This window comes from Rhinopithecus bieti, unplaced genomic scaffold (genome assembly GCF_001698545.2).
Source record: "Rhinopithecus bieti isolate Rb0 unplaced genomic scaffold, ASM169854v2 scaffold_20101, whole genome shotgun sequence".
In the NCBI taxonomy this organism is placed as follows: Eukaryota; Metazoa; Chordata; class Mammalia; order Primates; family Cercopithecidae; genus Rhinopithecus; species Rhinopithecus bieti.
The window spans coordinates 1135854-1153794 of NW_016810242.1; the positions used below are offsets into that span (position 1 = coordinate 1135854).

Below are 17941 nucleotides of genomic sequence, written 5' to 3' on the forward strand. Positions count from 1 at the left end.
GTATATTTGTTTCTAAAGCCTGTGATGGGCTAACATCTCTATATGTTGGCAACTCATTGTCTCTTTTTTGCCTCATTCCCTGAGGTTTCACTGGGGAGTTCAAGGGCAGAGGACTCTTTTACATAGCAATACTTGCCCATGGCATACTTCCCTCTAAAGAGGTCCTCAAGAGGGTGGCTGGGAATTGTTCTGGGGGATATGGCAGAGAGTGGTGTCTGCAGGTATACACTAGAAAGGGTGTATCTTGGGTTAGGAAGGCAGAGGCACATGGCATCAAAGGGAACAGGTGGAGAAGTTGGTGCTGCACAGACCTGGATGCCTTGGATTAGCTGTCCTTTGCTCACTCACACTCTGAGGCTGTTGAGCCAAAGGCATGGTCAGGCTGGGCTCTTGCAGTGGCTGGTCTGTTAAACATCAGCCAGGCTTCATTATAGGTTTCTTTTGAAATTGAGATTCAAAGGTCCCTGAAGCCAAAAAAAAAAAAAAACACACGCAGGGAAAATAAGCATAAGGGGTAGAAGAGGGCAGGAAGAAAAGAAATGGAGGAGAAATTTTAAAACTAAACAGCAAAAACCTGTTAGTTCCCTCACTTCAAAATTCACAGGCAGTGTGAACTCTAGAGCGAGTGTCACCTTCTCATGGTCACGTCAACTGGCAACGGGAATAGAAGGAAAGAAATAAGAGGAGGTTCTGTAGATAAGCACAGTAAGTTTACCTACAAATAGAAATGTCTCTTATTTATTTTCCTACAAGCCAGTTTCTCCACAGTTCCAATAGGCATCATATTATGGAGCAAATGAAATCTACAGTTTTTCTGTTCACCTGACTTAGTGGACTTTCCTCCTCAGGTGAGTGGGGGTTGGGGCAGGGTGGATGTTTTTCTCCTTTTCATAGTTTATTTCCTAGCCAAATAGACAGACTGGTGAGTGAGCCGTGTAGTCTGTCTGGGCAGCTGGAAACCATCATTCTTAGCAAACTATCACAAGAACAGAAAACCAAACACCGCATGTTCTCACTCATAGGTGGGAACTGAACAATGACATCACTTGGACTCGGGAAGGGGAACATCACACATCGGGGCCTATCATGGGGAGGGGGGAGGGGGGAGGGATTGCATTGGGAGTTATGCCTGATATAAATGACGAATTGATGGATGCTGACGAGTTGATGGGTGCAGCACACCAACATGGCACAAGTATACATATGTAACAAACCTGCACATTATGCACATGTACCCTAGAACTTAAAGTATAAAAAAAAAAAAATATTTCCTCTTAGAAATTTTTCAGGAGAGACCCCAGTCTCCAACTACACTCAGTTGTTCAAAATACTTCGGCTTTTTCCTAGGAGTTGGGGTGCTAGCCCTGGTGCCTTGGTCAGATGACAATCTGTCTCAGATGATTTCACTTAGAGGTTCCTTCCTAGAATTTAAGCCTAAGAGTTTGAAAGACAGCTGCACACTTACACATTTTCTTTCTTTTTTCTTTTTCTTGGACTCTTGTTTGTAATGACTTCAGTGACTGCTTATAAATGAAATCTTGTTGGTAGGTCTTCCCCTAACCAGGCCCTCATTCTCTTGATGTCAGAGTTGTAGAGTGCCGTAGAGGGTGGCACATGTAGTTAGCGTGGCCATCAGGGGTTTTTCTGAGGTTTCATCAGAGCACTAGCCTCTAGAGGAAGCTCCTGATTTATTATTAATTTCAACTCCAAGGTTTCTCTCACTTCCTACCCAGAACACTGTCCAATGGTTGTGGATCTGATTTCCAGAGCCAAACACTTAAACAACTACTACTTATCCTTCAAGTCTCAGCTAGGATGTCCCTTCCTCCTTCTTGGAGCATTCTGTTGTCCTCAAATACAAATTAGCTACCTCATTTGTATCACTTCTCATCCCCCTATAGCCACCACCGTAATCCAGGTCCCCATCTTTGTTCACCTGGATTATTGCAATAGTCTTTTAACTGGTATCCCACTTTTGCCCTTGCACTGTTGCGTCGAGTCTATTTTTAGCACAACAGTCAGAGTAATCCTATCACGGTATAACTCAGATCAAGTCATTCCTCTCCCCCTAATTCTCCAGCATTTACCAGCTTATTCAGAGCCAAAGCCAACAGCATGACTGATCTATAGGGTCATATAGCATCAGTCATTTCTGTGGCCTCACCTCTTACCATGCTCCTTATTGCACTCCACCACACTGGCCTTCTGACTTGCCAGACATACTCCTACTGTGTGACCTTTTCAGTAGCTTTTCACTTTTCTGGAATATTCTTCCTCCAGATTTCTACATGGCTAACTTTCCCACTTTCTTCTGGTCTTTTTTCAAAGTTGCTTTCTAGGTGAGGCCTTCCCTGGAGACCTCACGTAAAATTGTACACGCTGTCTTGGCTCTTTATGAATTCTTCCCCTGCTTTATTTTTCTTTTTGAATTTATCACAAATATGCTATTTTGTTTATTTTGCTTAATATTCATTTTCTCCACTAGAATGTAAATTCTACCAGGGAAGGGGTTTTTATACGTTTGGCTGACTATTATACTCTAACACCTACAAACAGCAAAAGGAACGGACTAAGTATTCAATAAATAATTGTTAAAGAAAGGAATGTTCTTACTCTAGTACAGTGGTTGGCAAACTATGGACCATGGAACAAATCTGGCTTATCACGTGTTTTTGTAAAAAAAATTATTTTGGAATACAGTTACACTCACTTGTTTACATATTGTCTATGGCTGCTTTCATGTGGCAGAGTTGTGCAGTTAAAACAAAGACCACGTGGCCCACAAAGCCTAAAATATTTACTATCTGGCCCTTTATGAAAAAAATGGCCAACCCCTCCTTAAATACATATTTATTATACCATACTGTAACTTCCCATTCCTGTCTATCTCTTGCACAAGACTTTAGTTTCTTTGTTCATAGTTCTTGGAACACATTTGATATTTTAAAAATGAATTAGTGTACATATATAAATATATATCTATATGTAGATGGAAAACCAATGACATGGGGAAATGACAATGTAGCACAAGGGTTTTAGGAGGGTAAAAATCTGTAGGCAGAGTATACTACTATGTATGGGAAAAGAAGGGTATTCAGAAACTACACTCTAGTCAACTTCTCTACTGGTCTCATCACTGTGGTAGCACTGCCCCATTTAGATCTAGTGAGTAAAATAACTGACAATACTCATGGAAGCGTGAACATGTTAGCTAAGGAGGGAATGGCTTTAAGCCATTTTCTTCATTAACTTGTTATTTGAGTAGCTGGGCCCCCAGGAGGCTCCAAAAATCTGAAACATGGAATAAATTTTGATGAGCATAATAATAGCTACAATAGCCAGGAAGTATTTATAACATGAATCCTCTTTACCTAGGGAGTCAATGAATGAGAGAAAGACCAGACTCCAAAAAAGGAATACAAGATCTCTTGGACATGATGTTACAGATTAGGCAAGATCCTTATCAAGCATTTTAGTTAGGATTTTGCAATTGTAAGGAACAGACCTACTCATGTTAACTGCAGAAAATGGATTTATTGTAAAATTACATATGGGCTGGAAGTGGAGCTAGAGAGTTGCAGAGACTGTGGCAGTCAGGAGCTCCATCTCTCTCAAAGCCTACATATTTCTCTACGTCTTAGTTAATTCGCACCATTCATGTCTCATTAGCAATCTGCTAGATAACTCATAGTTTTTGCTCCCTTATAGCTTTAGTTTAAATCATTGCTTCAGCTTGCTCTGGCTCGTAATTTATCTCATAGAATTTTTCCCTTCAGATTTTTATCCTATTGCTAGTTGCCACAGTTTCTCACAGTACCTTGGTTCACATTCTGAAGCTAGTCAAAGTCAGCTGGCCTAACTCATCTTTACATGTTAGTTCAGAAGTCATAGGTTTCTGGCCAGCCTTGCGTTTAACAAACTGTGGCCAAAAGAGCAGGATAGCTGGAGGGCTCCTCAGGGTTCCAGGTCCGCAACCCTCTCTCAGCTGATGTCGACTCTGCTCGGAGTAAAATGCGTTCTTTTTTTTTTTCTTGAGACGGAGTCTCGCTCTGTCGCCCAGGCTGGAGTGCAGTGTCCCAATCTCGGCTCACTGCAAGCTCCGCCTCCCGGGTTCCCGCCATTCTCCTGCCTCAGCCTCCCGAGTAGCTGGGACTACAGGTGCCCGCCACCACGCCCGGCTAATTTTTTGTATTTTAGTAGAGACAGGGTTTCACCGTGTTAGCCAGGATGGTCTCGATCTCCTGATCTCGTGATCCGCCCACCTCGGCCTCCCAAAGTGCTGGGATTACAGGCATGAGCCACTGCACCCGGCCGAATGAGCTGGTTTTTCATCTTTACTTCTCGAGGATGAAACTTCTGGCATGTTTAATTTCTGATAATGTGCTTTTCTTTAGACCTTAGACCCTGGTATTCTTGGTAATGTAACTCCCGCTGAATTTTAATGCTAATTTTAGTCTTGGAATTGCATGGTTTAGATTTCATACCCTAACATGCTAGGATATCCAAGTAAAGTCCTGGGTTCATAGTAAAATTATATATAATATTATATATATATAAATATATATACACACACACATATTATATATATATAAAAATACCAATAAAACAAAGAATTTTGGCGGATGGATTCTCATTTACTAATGCTCACCATAGCTCCAAAAAGTAAATTTCTGATTATATGTATGTTTATACTTAAATTTAGATAGTCGAAATAACTATTATTAGCGAGTAGCAGACAGAAGTTAACCTCTGACTTCAGAGGCCTATTTGCCACTGCCATTCTATATGTTTGTTAGAGTGTCAAGTCTTACACACCAGCAAAAATGTTTAGTTATAGTGGATAAAAAATAATAGTGTTGATTTTAATTATGGTAATGATTATTTCAGAGATAGCATTCTTGACAGGAATGAGGAAGAAAAGGATTAAACTACTATGGGCTTAGGGGACTATGGAAATACTTTATAGAAGGAGCCTTCTTCCTTCCTTCCTTCCTTCCTTCCTTCGGCTTCTTCCTTCCTTCCTCCCTCCCTCCCTCCCTCCCTCCCTCCCTCCCTCTCTCTCTCTCTCTCTTTCTTTCTGATGGAGTCTTGCTCTGTCACCCAGGCTGGAGTGCTATCTCAGCTCACTGCAACCTCCGCCTACCAGGTTCAAGTCGTTCTTCTGCCTCAGCCTCCCAGGTAGCTGGGACTACAGATGTGTGACACCATGACTGGCTAATTTTTGTATTCTTAGTAGAGATGTGGTTTCATATTGGCCAGGCTTGTCTTGAACTTCTGACTTTGTGATCTGCCCGCCTTAGCCTCCCAAAGTGCTGGGATTACAGGCATGAGCCACTGTGCCTGGCTGAGTTTTTAAAATATGTACAGTAGAGAGCAGAAGAAAGGTCAATTACATGAACCAAAGTACAGATGTGCAAACATGTTAAGGCCACTCTAAAAAGAACAGCTTGAAAGGAGGAAAATTTCTTAGAGAAAAGTGAGGAAGAAAATTGGAAGAGTTATACGGGACAACAGTCCCTAGATTTTGGGCTGAGGGATTTGATCCATAAGCAGTTAGGAACCGTAAATGATATATGGATATATACGTGTCTGTTTTAACAGATATATGTGTTTTCTTTTCTTCTTCTTATTTTGTATTTTTTATTGATACATAACATTTTATGTATTGACTGAATGCATGTGATATTTTGTTACATGTATACAATGTATAATGATTCAGTCAGGGTTTTTGAGGTATCATCACTTTGAGTTTATCATTTCTATGTGTTCCTCTCTCCCAGCTGCCTTAAAATATACAATGCATTACTGTTAACTGTAGTCACTCTGCTCTGCTGTTGAACAGTGGAACTTATAGCTTTTATCTAATTGTATGTTTGTACCTAACCTACCTCTCTTCATATCTGTTTCTGCCCACCCACACTTCCTAGCCTCTAGCATCTATCATTCTACTCTCTACCTTTGTGAGGTCAACTTTTTTAGCTCCCACATATAAGTGAGAGCATGCAACATTTGACTTTCTGTGCCTGAGTTAGTTCACTTAATATGTGACCTTCAGTTTCATTCATGTTACTGCAAATGGCAGATTTCTTTCCTTTTTGTGGCTGAATATTATTCCATCGTGTATATATACATGTTCTTTATCCAGTCATCCACTGATGGACACTTAGGTTGGTTGGACTTTCTATTAAATGTATATTACTACCTCTCCGTCTGTCCTCCGTGTGCTCTAATATCTCTTCAGTTTTTCCAAGTCTCTGCTGTCCTGTGCTGCATTTGAATAGCTGTTTTTGTATTTGCCCAGCTGACTCTTTAGGTTTGGCTAACCGGCTTTTACAACCCACCAATAAACTGTTAATTTTTATTACTGTACTTTTAATCTCCATAAGTTATATTTAGTTCTTTGTTGCATCTGCCTAGCCATTTTTTATTTATTTTTGTTATTAATTCATCCTTTGGATATGCTTTTTTTATTTTTAAAAGCATGTTAAAGTGGTGGATACATGAACTTGCATAAGTAATAAAAACACCCACAAACAAGTATGAGTGACACTGGAGATATCTGAACAAGATTGATGGATTGGATCAATGCCAGTATCCTGGTTGTGGTATTGTATTATAGTTTTTCAAGATATCATCATTGAAGGAAACCAGGTAAAATGTATACAAGGCTACTCTGTAATATTTCTTACAATGCGAATCTACAGTTTATTTCAAAAGAAAAAATTTAATTGAAAACAGTAAGCATTTAAAAATATTTTACATCAGCTAGTCTGATTCTGTTATTTGTTATTGCTGCTTACTCTTCCTCACAGTGTTTTGTTTCTTCATGTGTGATTTTTGATTGTGAGTCCATGTTCCTTAAAACTTTATCTGTTCAATTTCTTTCCAACCTGAGTTAAATATATGCTGTATTACTTCTGGCAATTGCCTAGGGCACTACCAACATAAAACCACTTTAAAATATATTATCGGCATAATTTTTTAGACCATACCATCTTATGAATTTGAGGTGCAAATCTGTGATATTTGGCTCATAGCTATAATTGTCAGGGAAGATTTTCCCCCTATATTTTGAGTCAAGGCCAAGGAATACGGGTTTTCTTGCTGTACCTCTTGATAAAGCGGGCTTTTAATTTTAATATTTTGGTACCCTGTTTTATGGACAGTGCAGTCCTTAGGAATTCTGGCTTTATGTGAGGCTATCTTATCGAACACCCTACCTTGATAAGCCCTTTTTTATCCAAGATTCTCAAAAGGCTGTCAAAGAAGTTCCTGGGCATTAGGAATAGAGAGAGCCCTCAGACAAGTCAGTGGCTTCAGAAAATGTTTATTTTCTAGATTCCTGTTTTTACTTTGTATGTGGAGTCTGAAGATATCCTTTAATTTCTTTCCAACTTTACAATGCATTTAAAATTTATTTTTGTATATTCACTAGTTTTAGTTGTTTTCAGTGGAGGGATGATCAGGGATTCTAAACTCTTTATACTAGAAACGGAAGTCTTAAGCCATTGAATATTGAATATTTGACTAATTATTCAGAAAACTAATCTGGAGGCGGTATCCAGAATCAGTGTTATGGACCAGCGAGCCTAGAGGCAGGAAGATGTGTTAGTAAGTTCCTATAGTAATCTAGATAGAAAAGGGTAGTAGGTCAGAAATGGTTAGGAAAATTATTTTTGCACTGTGGAAAGAACTAGGAAACTAGAAACGAGAAGAATTAGATTATAGTTTTTGCTCCAGTGTAGTCACATAATTTTGCTTATTCATATTCATTCATTCATATTCAACAAATGTTCATTGAGTACCTGTTCTAGGCCAGACACTGTTTTAGGTTTTGTAGTGCAGTATGGTATACTGCAATGAAGATAAATTTTTCTTCTCTTATGGAGCTTACAATCTGTGAACTATAAGAACGGCAATGAATAAACAAGTGTGTACATCATAGGCCAGACAGTGGTAAGTGCCAGAGAAAGAAATTCAGCAGAAATAATAGAAACAGAGAGTACTTGCCGTGGAAGCAGGGTAAAGTGTGTCTGTAGAAAATCTTACTGAAAAGATGATATTTGAGCATATATCTGAAGGAAGCAAGGTAGTGAGCCACATGGAATCTATACTTATTCCAGGCAGAGGGAACAGGAAGGAGCTAGCGTGCCTGAACTGAATGAGTTAGGCAGAGAGTGGTTGGAGAAGACAGGAGACATAGAGCTCATTAGGCCATTCTCAATGAGCTGTGAAGCTTCCAGGACTTGGGCTACAGAGGACCATCTGTGGTAGAGTGGGATCTGTGGAGGATGTGTAAAGAAGTGGCTAACTGCCCTGTCTACCTCAGAGGGATATTGTGAAATTCACATGAGATAATGCTTGTTGAAAGTGCCTTGTGACTTAAAGATACTTCATAAGTGAAAGTGTTTGGTGAGACACTGCATTGGATTCAGTGGTGGATTTGATGAGATGATGGATATTCTCAAGAAGACGTTAAGGTGATTGAAGAGGAGATGTGAAAAAGGTATTTATCTCAGCATGGAATTTTACAAGAGCAGGATCATACCTTATATAGTAATAAGGATTCATCATGAGGCAGAAAGCCTGAGACATGAATCACCCTGCCCCATAGGGAATCTGTGCCCTATCTCCCCTCAGAGGCCTTTTTCCTATTTGAGTGTGAAAACATAAAGCTGAGTACAATGAACATGTTCTCTCTACTGTACTCTGCTTTCAGGCAGATTTATTCTTCAGGAATGGCTATGTCTCCTATTCCATAGCCATTTCTAGGAATGCCTATGTCTCCTAACTGTGCTCAGTACCAGTAGGTACTCAGAATTGCCTACTGAATTAATGTTTCAAAGTTGTGTGTGTGTGTGTCGGGGGGTAGGATTTATAGGAATGAAATTAGAGTTTAGAATATAAAAAATGTGTAAACCAAGCTGGTGGAGACCTATGTTTGCAGCATTAAATGGGAAAATAATCATGGGTGTTGGGTGGCTGTAAGCTTCATGTGAAGTCAAAGTGTGACATGGCCGTTAAAAATATCCAACAATCTTGGGCTCTGTCAAAAAGGGGAAAGAGTACAGATTGCTGAAGGAGATGCTCCCCTTAGACACAGTCCTGGTCAGATTTTGTCTGGAATCTGCACAGTTCTGGGCAGCAGGTTTTATGAGGAACATCAACAACCTGGAGCACATCCAAGGTCTGGGGAAGAGTGGTGATGATTAAGATAGTAAAATGGCCCTGTTCTCTTTTTAATATAGGTTTTCACTTTCCTCTGCTTTACTGAGGAGCCAATAGAAAAGAATTTTAAAAAGAGTCACAATGGCTTTTTTTGCATCTCATTCTATTTATTCATTTACTCATTCAGTTTATAATAAACATTTATTGAATATCTACTACGATTTAGACACAGTAGCAGACAGTAGGGGTATGATTCTTGTCCTCAGAGTTCAGGTGGGAGAGACAGGCATGTATGCATATAATTGCAATATTGAGTAGAAAAAAGCCAAGTGCTATCTTTAATTATCTTTAGCCCCTAAGTCTGAATTTTATGATAACTAACCAACTTGTCTTTCTAATTCCAGGCTCCCTCTATGTTAACCCCAAATTAACCCTGCACACCATCATCAAAATAATCATTCTAAGAATCATTTCTATGTTGAGGGCTTTCTGACTAGAAGGACTCAATCTGGGAGGGAATGGGATTTCAGGTTGTTCTTGAAAGATGGGTAGTGAGACCGGTAGAGAGAGTATATTATACGGGGACATAATGTCACAGAGAATTGGCATCTGGCATCTATAAGAAGGTTTAGGATAATAACCATGATAATAACTGTCATTTGTTCAATGACCTAACCATTAACAGTGAAAATAGGGTAGCATTATGAGGTATTCACAGTCCAATATTAAAATGACAAGTAATCAGACTAACTTAATGTGGCACATAATACTTTTATTAAATGCTTGTAATTATATGTAAGTATTCTGTTCAATAGTTTGTTCTAGCCCTTTTCCATAGATTTTAATATAATGGAAAAAGTCATCATCCCTAATTCTGTCATTTCTGTACCTTTCTGCATGATCATTGACCCTTGGTCAGCAAATTGATAAAAATCACATTTTTTTCTTTCATTAGTAGCCTAGTCTGCCACAGGTAGTTTTGATAAGGGTATGTAATGAAGATATCCTATGCAGTAGTAACCTCTTCTATCTGTAGCATTCTGGGGGAGCTATTAGAGAATCTTTATGAGATTAATTTGAGTGGCTTATAGTATTTCAAGACTTTATTGTGCCCAATATTATAATAAAACTCAAATCTATGGAATCTTTTTCTAAGGCTTATTTCAATGCCTTTCTTAGTTTTACTTTCTTTCATTTATCCTATTCATTCATCCATTCATTCATTAACTCATCTGAATTTTATTTCCATGCCTAGAGAAATCCTTATATATTTTGATACATATTTCTAAATAAAAGGTTTCTGAAAGAAGTATCTATTCATCTGTTTAGGTGCTAGTTACACCATACCTTTTTGCAGGTAGGACTTAAGTTGGATTTTATATGTTCATGTAATATAAGAATTTAATATAAGAAATATGAATTTAAAAGGGGAAAATGAGGACACATAAGAAAAGACTGGCCAGGTGCGGTGGCTCATGGCTTTAATCCAAGCATTTTGGGAGGCTAATGTGGGCAGATCACATGAGGCCAGGAGTTTGAGACCAGTCTGGCCAATATGGTGGAACCCTGTCTCTACTAAAAATCTAAAAATTAGCTGGGTGTGGTGGTGCACGCCTATAATCCTAGCTACTTAGGTGGCTGAGGCATGAGAATCGCCTGAACCTGGGAGGCAGAGGTTGCAGTGAGCTGAGATTTCACCTCTGCACTCCAGCCTGGGTAACAGAGTGAGATCCTGCCTCAAAAAAAAAAAAAAAAAAAAGACTGAGGCAGTGGCAAATTCAGTATACAACGTGACAAAGTGATTGCCCATGTATTAGAGTTAGAGTGCTGGAGAGAGGCCAACATTTTAGTTCTGAGCTTCCCAGAATCAATACAAACAAGGAAGTAGGTAAGTTACATTGTTTACTCTATTTACAAGATGAAAACAAACAGCTTCTCAAGAGAACAACTGCCATAGGTAATCATACTGGACAGAAATTATAGAGGAAGCTATTTAGTGAAATGAACAATGCTCTGAACAATATCTTTATGCAAAAATCCAGTATCATCTTAAAGAATCAGTTTTGGTTCTGCTCCTAAGTGCAAGAAAAAGGCCACTTTATGTCCTTAATGTCCTTTTCTAGAAAGGTTAAAATAATTGTATTACAGGACAATTTTAAAGAAGAAGAATCAAGAGAGTAGCCCTTTTCTGGAGGTCGGGGAGGAAGGGGGTCGAAATCCAAGCACTAGTGGCAGACACAAACTGAAGAAAGGACACATCTTTCTCTGAGGCTGGAAGGAAGGAGTGGAGGGTGGATGCAGATTTATGAGTTGTTGGCATGCAGGCGGAGATTAGAAAAGTTTTCCTGGTAGCCTTGATCTTCTTGATGAAGAAGGCAGTTGTCTCTTGGGAGTGAGAAGATGGCTGACAGGGTAGAAACTTGAGGGAAGTGGAGATTGTTCACAGCAGCCTCTTTCCGGTCAATCTTCAAGCGCTGAAATGTGAAAGAAACTTATGTGTCTAACTCCATTTCCTTCTTTCCAAGTCATTGTGGAAAAAAACCAATTCTGAACCAGTTGCTGCAAACCTCTAAGGAGGTGCAACCAAGGTAAATTCTGAAAGACATAATGAGTCCACTCAGATTCAGAGTCATAGAACTTCATTGCTGGACCTCAGGGACCATCTAGTTCAACTATTTCATTTTATTTATGGATGAGGAGGCATCTCTCAAATTACAGAGCCCATTGATTATTGGATTAGATAATCCAAAGAGAAGTCATCTGACTCTTGTTTGTTTCCCCAGTGCACTATACACAGCTACCCAAGGTATTAGGCAAGAGGCAGAGGACACTATGTCAAAGTCTATGGCTCAGTTTCTCCATTTCATTCCATGCTTCCACTTCACTCCATAGCCTCAAAAGATACTTTTGAGGCTCAGAAGGAGAAGTTTAAAATCATAGATTTCTGTCTTAGTACACTCCCTTGCCTGTGTGGCCATAGGTTTATCATCGTTTTTTTATTTTGTTTTACACAAAATAATCATTAATAAAGTAGATGATGCTGGGGAAGAAAAAAAAATAAGGAACATGATCAGGTTTGTGAAGAGGGTATGAAGAAAAGTTCAGAATAAGAATAAAGCCGAACACTGCCTGTCAAATGGGTAATGTGACTTCCAGGAAATCTGAATGGGCTAATTCAGTGTTGTCTACAGTGGGGCCCCCCGAGAAGCTGCAGGCTTGGTGACCAAATAACATCTCTTTTTGCAGTTGGCATGGTAAGCAGCCTGCAAGTCCCAGCTTAAAAAGAACAAACAGCCATATTCCCATGCTTCATTGCAATTGTCACAGGAGAGGTTGGGAAATAAGGAAAAACTCCAACGATGAGTGAGCTGAGAAAGCCATATCCTTTTTCTACAGCAGGCAGTATTCTGCTTTGAAGAATGAGTAAGCTACTAACGCAACCCAGAAGCGGAGCTGGGAGGGCAAGAGAGATAAAGCAGCTGGATAGTGAAGGGAAAGAGGGGAATGAGAGGAGGCACTTTGTCTTTATTTTCTTCAATTTAAACTTGTTTCTTAGTTTACCAGCCTTTACTAAGTGTCAAATGGAGATCAGATTGATCCATCTAATGCCACATGGAAGGTCTAACTTAGTCATTTTCCTAGAGACATGGAAGCTAACTTAATTGGGCCATGTACTGTCTTGTAGCAGGATCTGGTGTTAAGTCATACTTGCTTGAAGCCTGTTAAATGTTCGCAGTTATTACATATGAAAACCTGAAAAGTTGGCTAGGAACTAAGCAAACCACTTGAGATCATGTTTCTTTCTTAATTTCCTCCCTGTCATTTTCATGCAAGGGCCTTCTCAGATATCTAGAAACTTCATATTGTGACTAAGCAGGGTTTCAAGTATGGGTTTTAATGATTTGGTCCATTATTTCATTTTATTTCAATAGTTTTTTTGGAACAGGTGGTTTTTGGTTACATGGACAAGTTATTTTGTTTTTGCATTTCATTATTTATTTAGATGTTTAAGCTCTTGCACTACATTTTTACAAGCTGGTAAACACTGACAAATTATTTCTCCCACTGTACTGTAACCACACATCCCCAGACAGTATAAATATATGGTTGAACTAACGTTAATACACATCACCATTTTATCAATTATATAATAAAACAAATTATCAAGTATCCAAATATTAAGTTACACAGCTCAAAAGGCATATAAAATATTAGATGTCTGCTGAATTCATGAGCAGAAACCCACTTCTTTTTTTGCAAGCAAGGTTGGGAAGAGAAGGAAAGAAAATCACACTTTCAAACAAAAATAAGTTGGTAAACAACTTCTGATAAGTATGGAAAAAAATTGCAAGAATTTCAGGAAGTTTATGATTATAATAACAAAGCATCTCTACCTTTAAAAATATTTTACTAAATTAAAGAGCATATTCTACATGTTCTGCACAAGACAAAGGCAACATTTTGCTAAAAGTTATTAATAGCTCCCTCTCATTTTTTTTCTCAGGCCCTCCCTGTTAAGCTGTACCTCAGAGTGCAAACATTAAATTAACTGTAAGGCTTTTTTGTCTGAAGACATTAAAGACATGTGCTTTTGAACAATGTAGATTTTCAAAATGGAGGGTTTTTTTTTGTTTTTGTTTTTTTTTTTTTTAGACCAAATCTAACTCTGTTGCCCAGGCTGGAGTGCAGTGGCGCAATCTCGGCTCACTGCAAGCTCTGCCTCCTGGTTTCACATCATTCTCCTGCCTCAGCCTCCCGAGTAGCTGGGACTACAGGCACCCGCCACCATCCCCGGCTAATTTTTTGTATTTTTAGTAGAGACGGGGTTTCACTGTGTTAGCCAGGATGGTCTCAATCTTCTGACCTCGTGATCCGCCCGCCTTGACCTCCCAAAGTGCTGGGATTATAGGCGTGAGCCACCGTGCCTGGCCTGGAGTTTTTTAATAAAAGCACAAAGTGAGATTTATAGAAACACATGAAATAATCATTGTAAGGCTTGGTTAAAAAAATATCAATGGCTAAGCAAACCTGATGTCTACTGGTATGAATATGGGAGACGTAAACATAAAGTGAGCAGACAAATCACCATGTAGGCCCTACTTTCAATGTTTGAAATGATTGAAGGACTAAACCACATAAGGTCTAAAGTATTCATAGTTCCTGAGATTTTAGTTCTGTATGGTGCAAAAAATATACAAGTATAGTGCTAGGTATTTTGGCACCTAATATTCCTAAATTTCTTATGTATCAATAAGATTCTGGCATGGAAATAGATTTAAACAAGTCATAACTCAATACTACCTGATTTTGGGAAATGTCAATTGGTACGAATGACAAGCACATTTTATATGCTGACAGTAAGAATCTTCTGCCAGGTGTCCAAACAGGTTGACTGTAACCCAAACACAGAGGTTGCCAAATCTGTCTAGCTTGTGGCCTGGTAAAACTGCCTGTCAATACTCCTATGGAAGCTTCATTAGACTACTCGCTAAGCCAACATGTTGGCTAATGTGTGTAACAAATTAGGTCCTATCTCAAGTTCCACTTCCAAGAGCATTAGGCACCCCGGTTTTATTGAATGCAACAGTTGTTTATATGACCACTGGAATCTTTGAAGCGCAGATGCATTTTAGGATGATACTTCTCCAAATACAAAAGTTGCTTGCCTTTAAAAGCTCCACGCTACTTTTTTCCTATGAATTGTATTGGATCTTCATGTTTCATTCCACCTTTAATTAATGCTAGGGCAACAAGTACTGGAGCTCTCCCAAGGCCTGCAATGCAATGAACAGCAATACAACAACCAGGTTCTTCATGAAACTTAATTTTTATGAAATTTAACCTATCAGCAACTATCTGGTTGGATGGTGATGCACCATCACCAAACGGCCAATCGAGAACATAGGTACCTTCTTTCTCCACAAGAATAGTGTCATAAGTTGCTTCACATACTCTTAAGATTGTGGTAACTCCATACTTCTTAAGTTCCTCTATAAATTTATTTAAGGTCACATTGTTTGGATTGTGTGCAATAGGAAATCTCATGTTCTTGTATGTGACTTCCACAGGAGCTGGGTGGTTCATTCGAGCTGTGTTAATTTAGCTAAAGAAGACTCAATAGGATTATGAAATAATTAAAAAATTGAATACAGAAATGATGCAAAGAAACGGAAGTCTACTTCAATATATTCCACTTGAAATTCTCAGTGCTTTGAGTGTGAAGTTGTAAGTAATGATAAATGAAATGAACCTCCTAACAGGAAGCAGCAATTCTTCAATCCAGTAATACTGAGGCAACAAACAGAAAAGAAGTGCACTGAGATTTACCCCATCCGGGTCAGAACTCTTGTAAAATGCTCTGCAGATTTCAATTCAACACTTCTGTGTCCAGGATAACCACTCCTATAGGGGCTTCTTGGTGGAGTAGTAATTAATTTCTACAGTTCACTAGTCTGCATAGAGATCGCACTGTGCCTGGCAGTAATCTCCACTGCCCTTCAGAAACTCCATAAATGTGTGACCAAGAACACCGCAGAACTGAGGAATGTATTCACTCCCTGAAGATTATGGCCTAATCGTACAGTTGGTCTCAAGGCAGCAGTGACACAGGGGGTGGTGGGGGCTACAGGGCAGGAGGCAGCGGTTGTCATGGCAGAGTGGTGGTGGTGGCAATGCAGCAGACAAGTTCTTTAGTGGTGATTTCTGAGATTTTGATGCACCCATCACACGAGCAGTGTACACTGTACCCAATGTGTAGTTTTTTAATTCTCACCCCCCCGAGTCCCCAAAGTCCATTATATCATTATATCATTTTTATGTCTTTGTGTCCTCACAGCTTAGCTATGATATTTAGTTTTTGATTCCTGAGTTACTTCACTTAGAATAATGGTCTCTAACTCCACCTAGGTTGCTGTGAATGCCGTTATTTCATTCCTTTATATGGCTGAGTAGTATTCCATGGTATATACATATATATCTCACATTTTCTTTATCCGCTCATTGGCTGATCAGCATTTAGGCTGGTTCCATATTTTTGCAGTTGCAAATTGTGCTGCTATAAACAACTGTGTGCAAGTGTCTTTTTCATATAATGACTTCCCTTTTTTGGGTAGGTACCCAGTAGTGGGATTGTTGGATTGGGTCCATTTTTTGAGTAAACTATGGCATATGGAGAAGGAGTCCAAGTAAATTCCATAGGAAATTGAAAAAGTGCTCCTTCTTAGGGAATCAGGACATCTTATTGGTTGAAATGACTTGTCTGAAAATCTAAGCTGACCTAAACTGTGCTCAGTAAAGGAAGGTTGAGGCCTGTAACTATTGGTTTTGGAGCTGTGAGAGTGATGTTTGGAGCAGCTAGATGACATACTAAGTGTGAAAGCTGGAATTTGAGGAATGTAGTTAAGTTGCATCATGAAAGACTATTCCCAGGATGTTTCTGACCCCAGTAAGTACTGATTAGTGTGGCCTCTTAGCCTTAGCTTTTCCATTTTCGAATGTTGGATATTTTGATATTAAGCTAAACCTTGAACTTGGCCACTATAGATTGAATTTTATGACCTCCAGGCATAATTCATATTCTGAGTCCCATTTTGTCAAAACAGTTTTCCCAGATGTGCCACCTAAGCCTTCAGGGGTCATCAGATCTATGTCTTATTTTCAGAGATGGGCCACCATTGACCCAATGCTTCTTAGTTACCATACCAAAATACTCAAAGAGACTTAATTGCATTTCAGTCAACCACTCAGATGAACTGAGAAATAAGAAAAGATGTTAGTCTTGTTTGGTTCATATTAGTTGATATTTTAATTAATGAGTTTTGCCAGTTTATTTCTCTATAGTGTTGTAAAGGACGACATGAGAAAAATTGTACTATGTACATTAGCTCATTTGTTCATCCATTCAAACAATTTTGTAAACACAGATGATGGGGGGTGCGCCCAAGATGGCTGAATAGGAACAGCTCCGGCCTCCAGCTCCCAGCGTGAGTGACACAGAAGACATGTGATTTCTGCATTTTCAACTGAGGTACCAGGTTCATCTCACTGGGGCATGTCAGACAGTCGGTGCTGGTCCGCGGGTGCAGCCTGACCAGTGAGAGCTGAAGCATGGCGAGGCATCGCCTCACCTGGGAAGTGCAAGGGGGAAGGGAATTACTTTTCCTAGCCGAAGGAAATTGAGACTCACAACACCTGGAAAATCGGGTAACGCCCACCCTAATACTGTGCTTTACCAAGGGTCTTAGCAAATGGCACACCAGGTGATTATATCCCACACCTGGCATAGAGGGTCCTACCCCCACGGAGCCTCCCTCATTTCCAGCACAGCAGTCTGAGATCTAACTGTAAAGTGGCAGTGAGGCTGGGGGAGGGGCGCCCATCATTGCTGAGGCTTAAGTAGGTAAACAAAGCCACCTGGAAGCTCGAATTGGGTGGAGCCCACCTCAGCTCAAGGATGCCTGCCTGCCTCTGTAGACTCCACCTCTGGGGACAGGGCATAGCTAAACAAAAAACAGCAGAAACCTCTGCAGATGTAAATGTCCCTGTCTGACAGCTTTGAAGAGAGCAGTGGTTCTCCCAGCATGGAGGTTGAGATCTGAGAACGGACAGTCTGCCTGCTCAAGTGGGTCCCTGACCCCTGAGTAGCCTAACTGGGAGACATCCCCCACTAGGTGGAGACCAACACCTCACACCTCACACGGCTGGGTACACCCCTGAGACGAAGCTTCCAGAGCAAGAGTCAGACAGCAACACTCGCTGTTCAGCAATATTCTGT

General features: G+C 39.8%; 2 protein-coding genes across 4 annotated transcripts in view; one reads left to right on the plus strand and one right to left on the minus strand.

The window, feature by feature from the left end:
* The window catches only part of PAPPA2 (pappalysin 2), a 310433-nt gene that overhangs the window by 50132 nt on the left and 242360 nt on the right, over positions 1 to 17941 (plus strand). The gene's annotated exons all lie outside the window — the stretch shown is intronic.
* Positions 14740 to 15252, minus strand: LOC108541925 (protein tyrosine phosphatase type IVA 1-like). Its single transcript, XM_017891699.1, has 2 exons — positions 14926 to 15252; positions 14740 to 14850 (listed from the first exon to the last, which is right to left on the minus strand). The coding sequence occupies exons 1-2, from the start codon at positions 15250 to 15252 to the stop codon at positions 14740 to 14742; spliced, it is 438 nt and encodes a 145-aa protein (XP_017747188.1).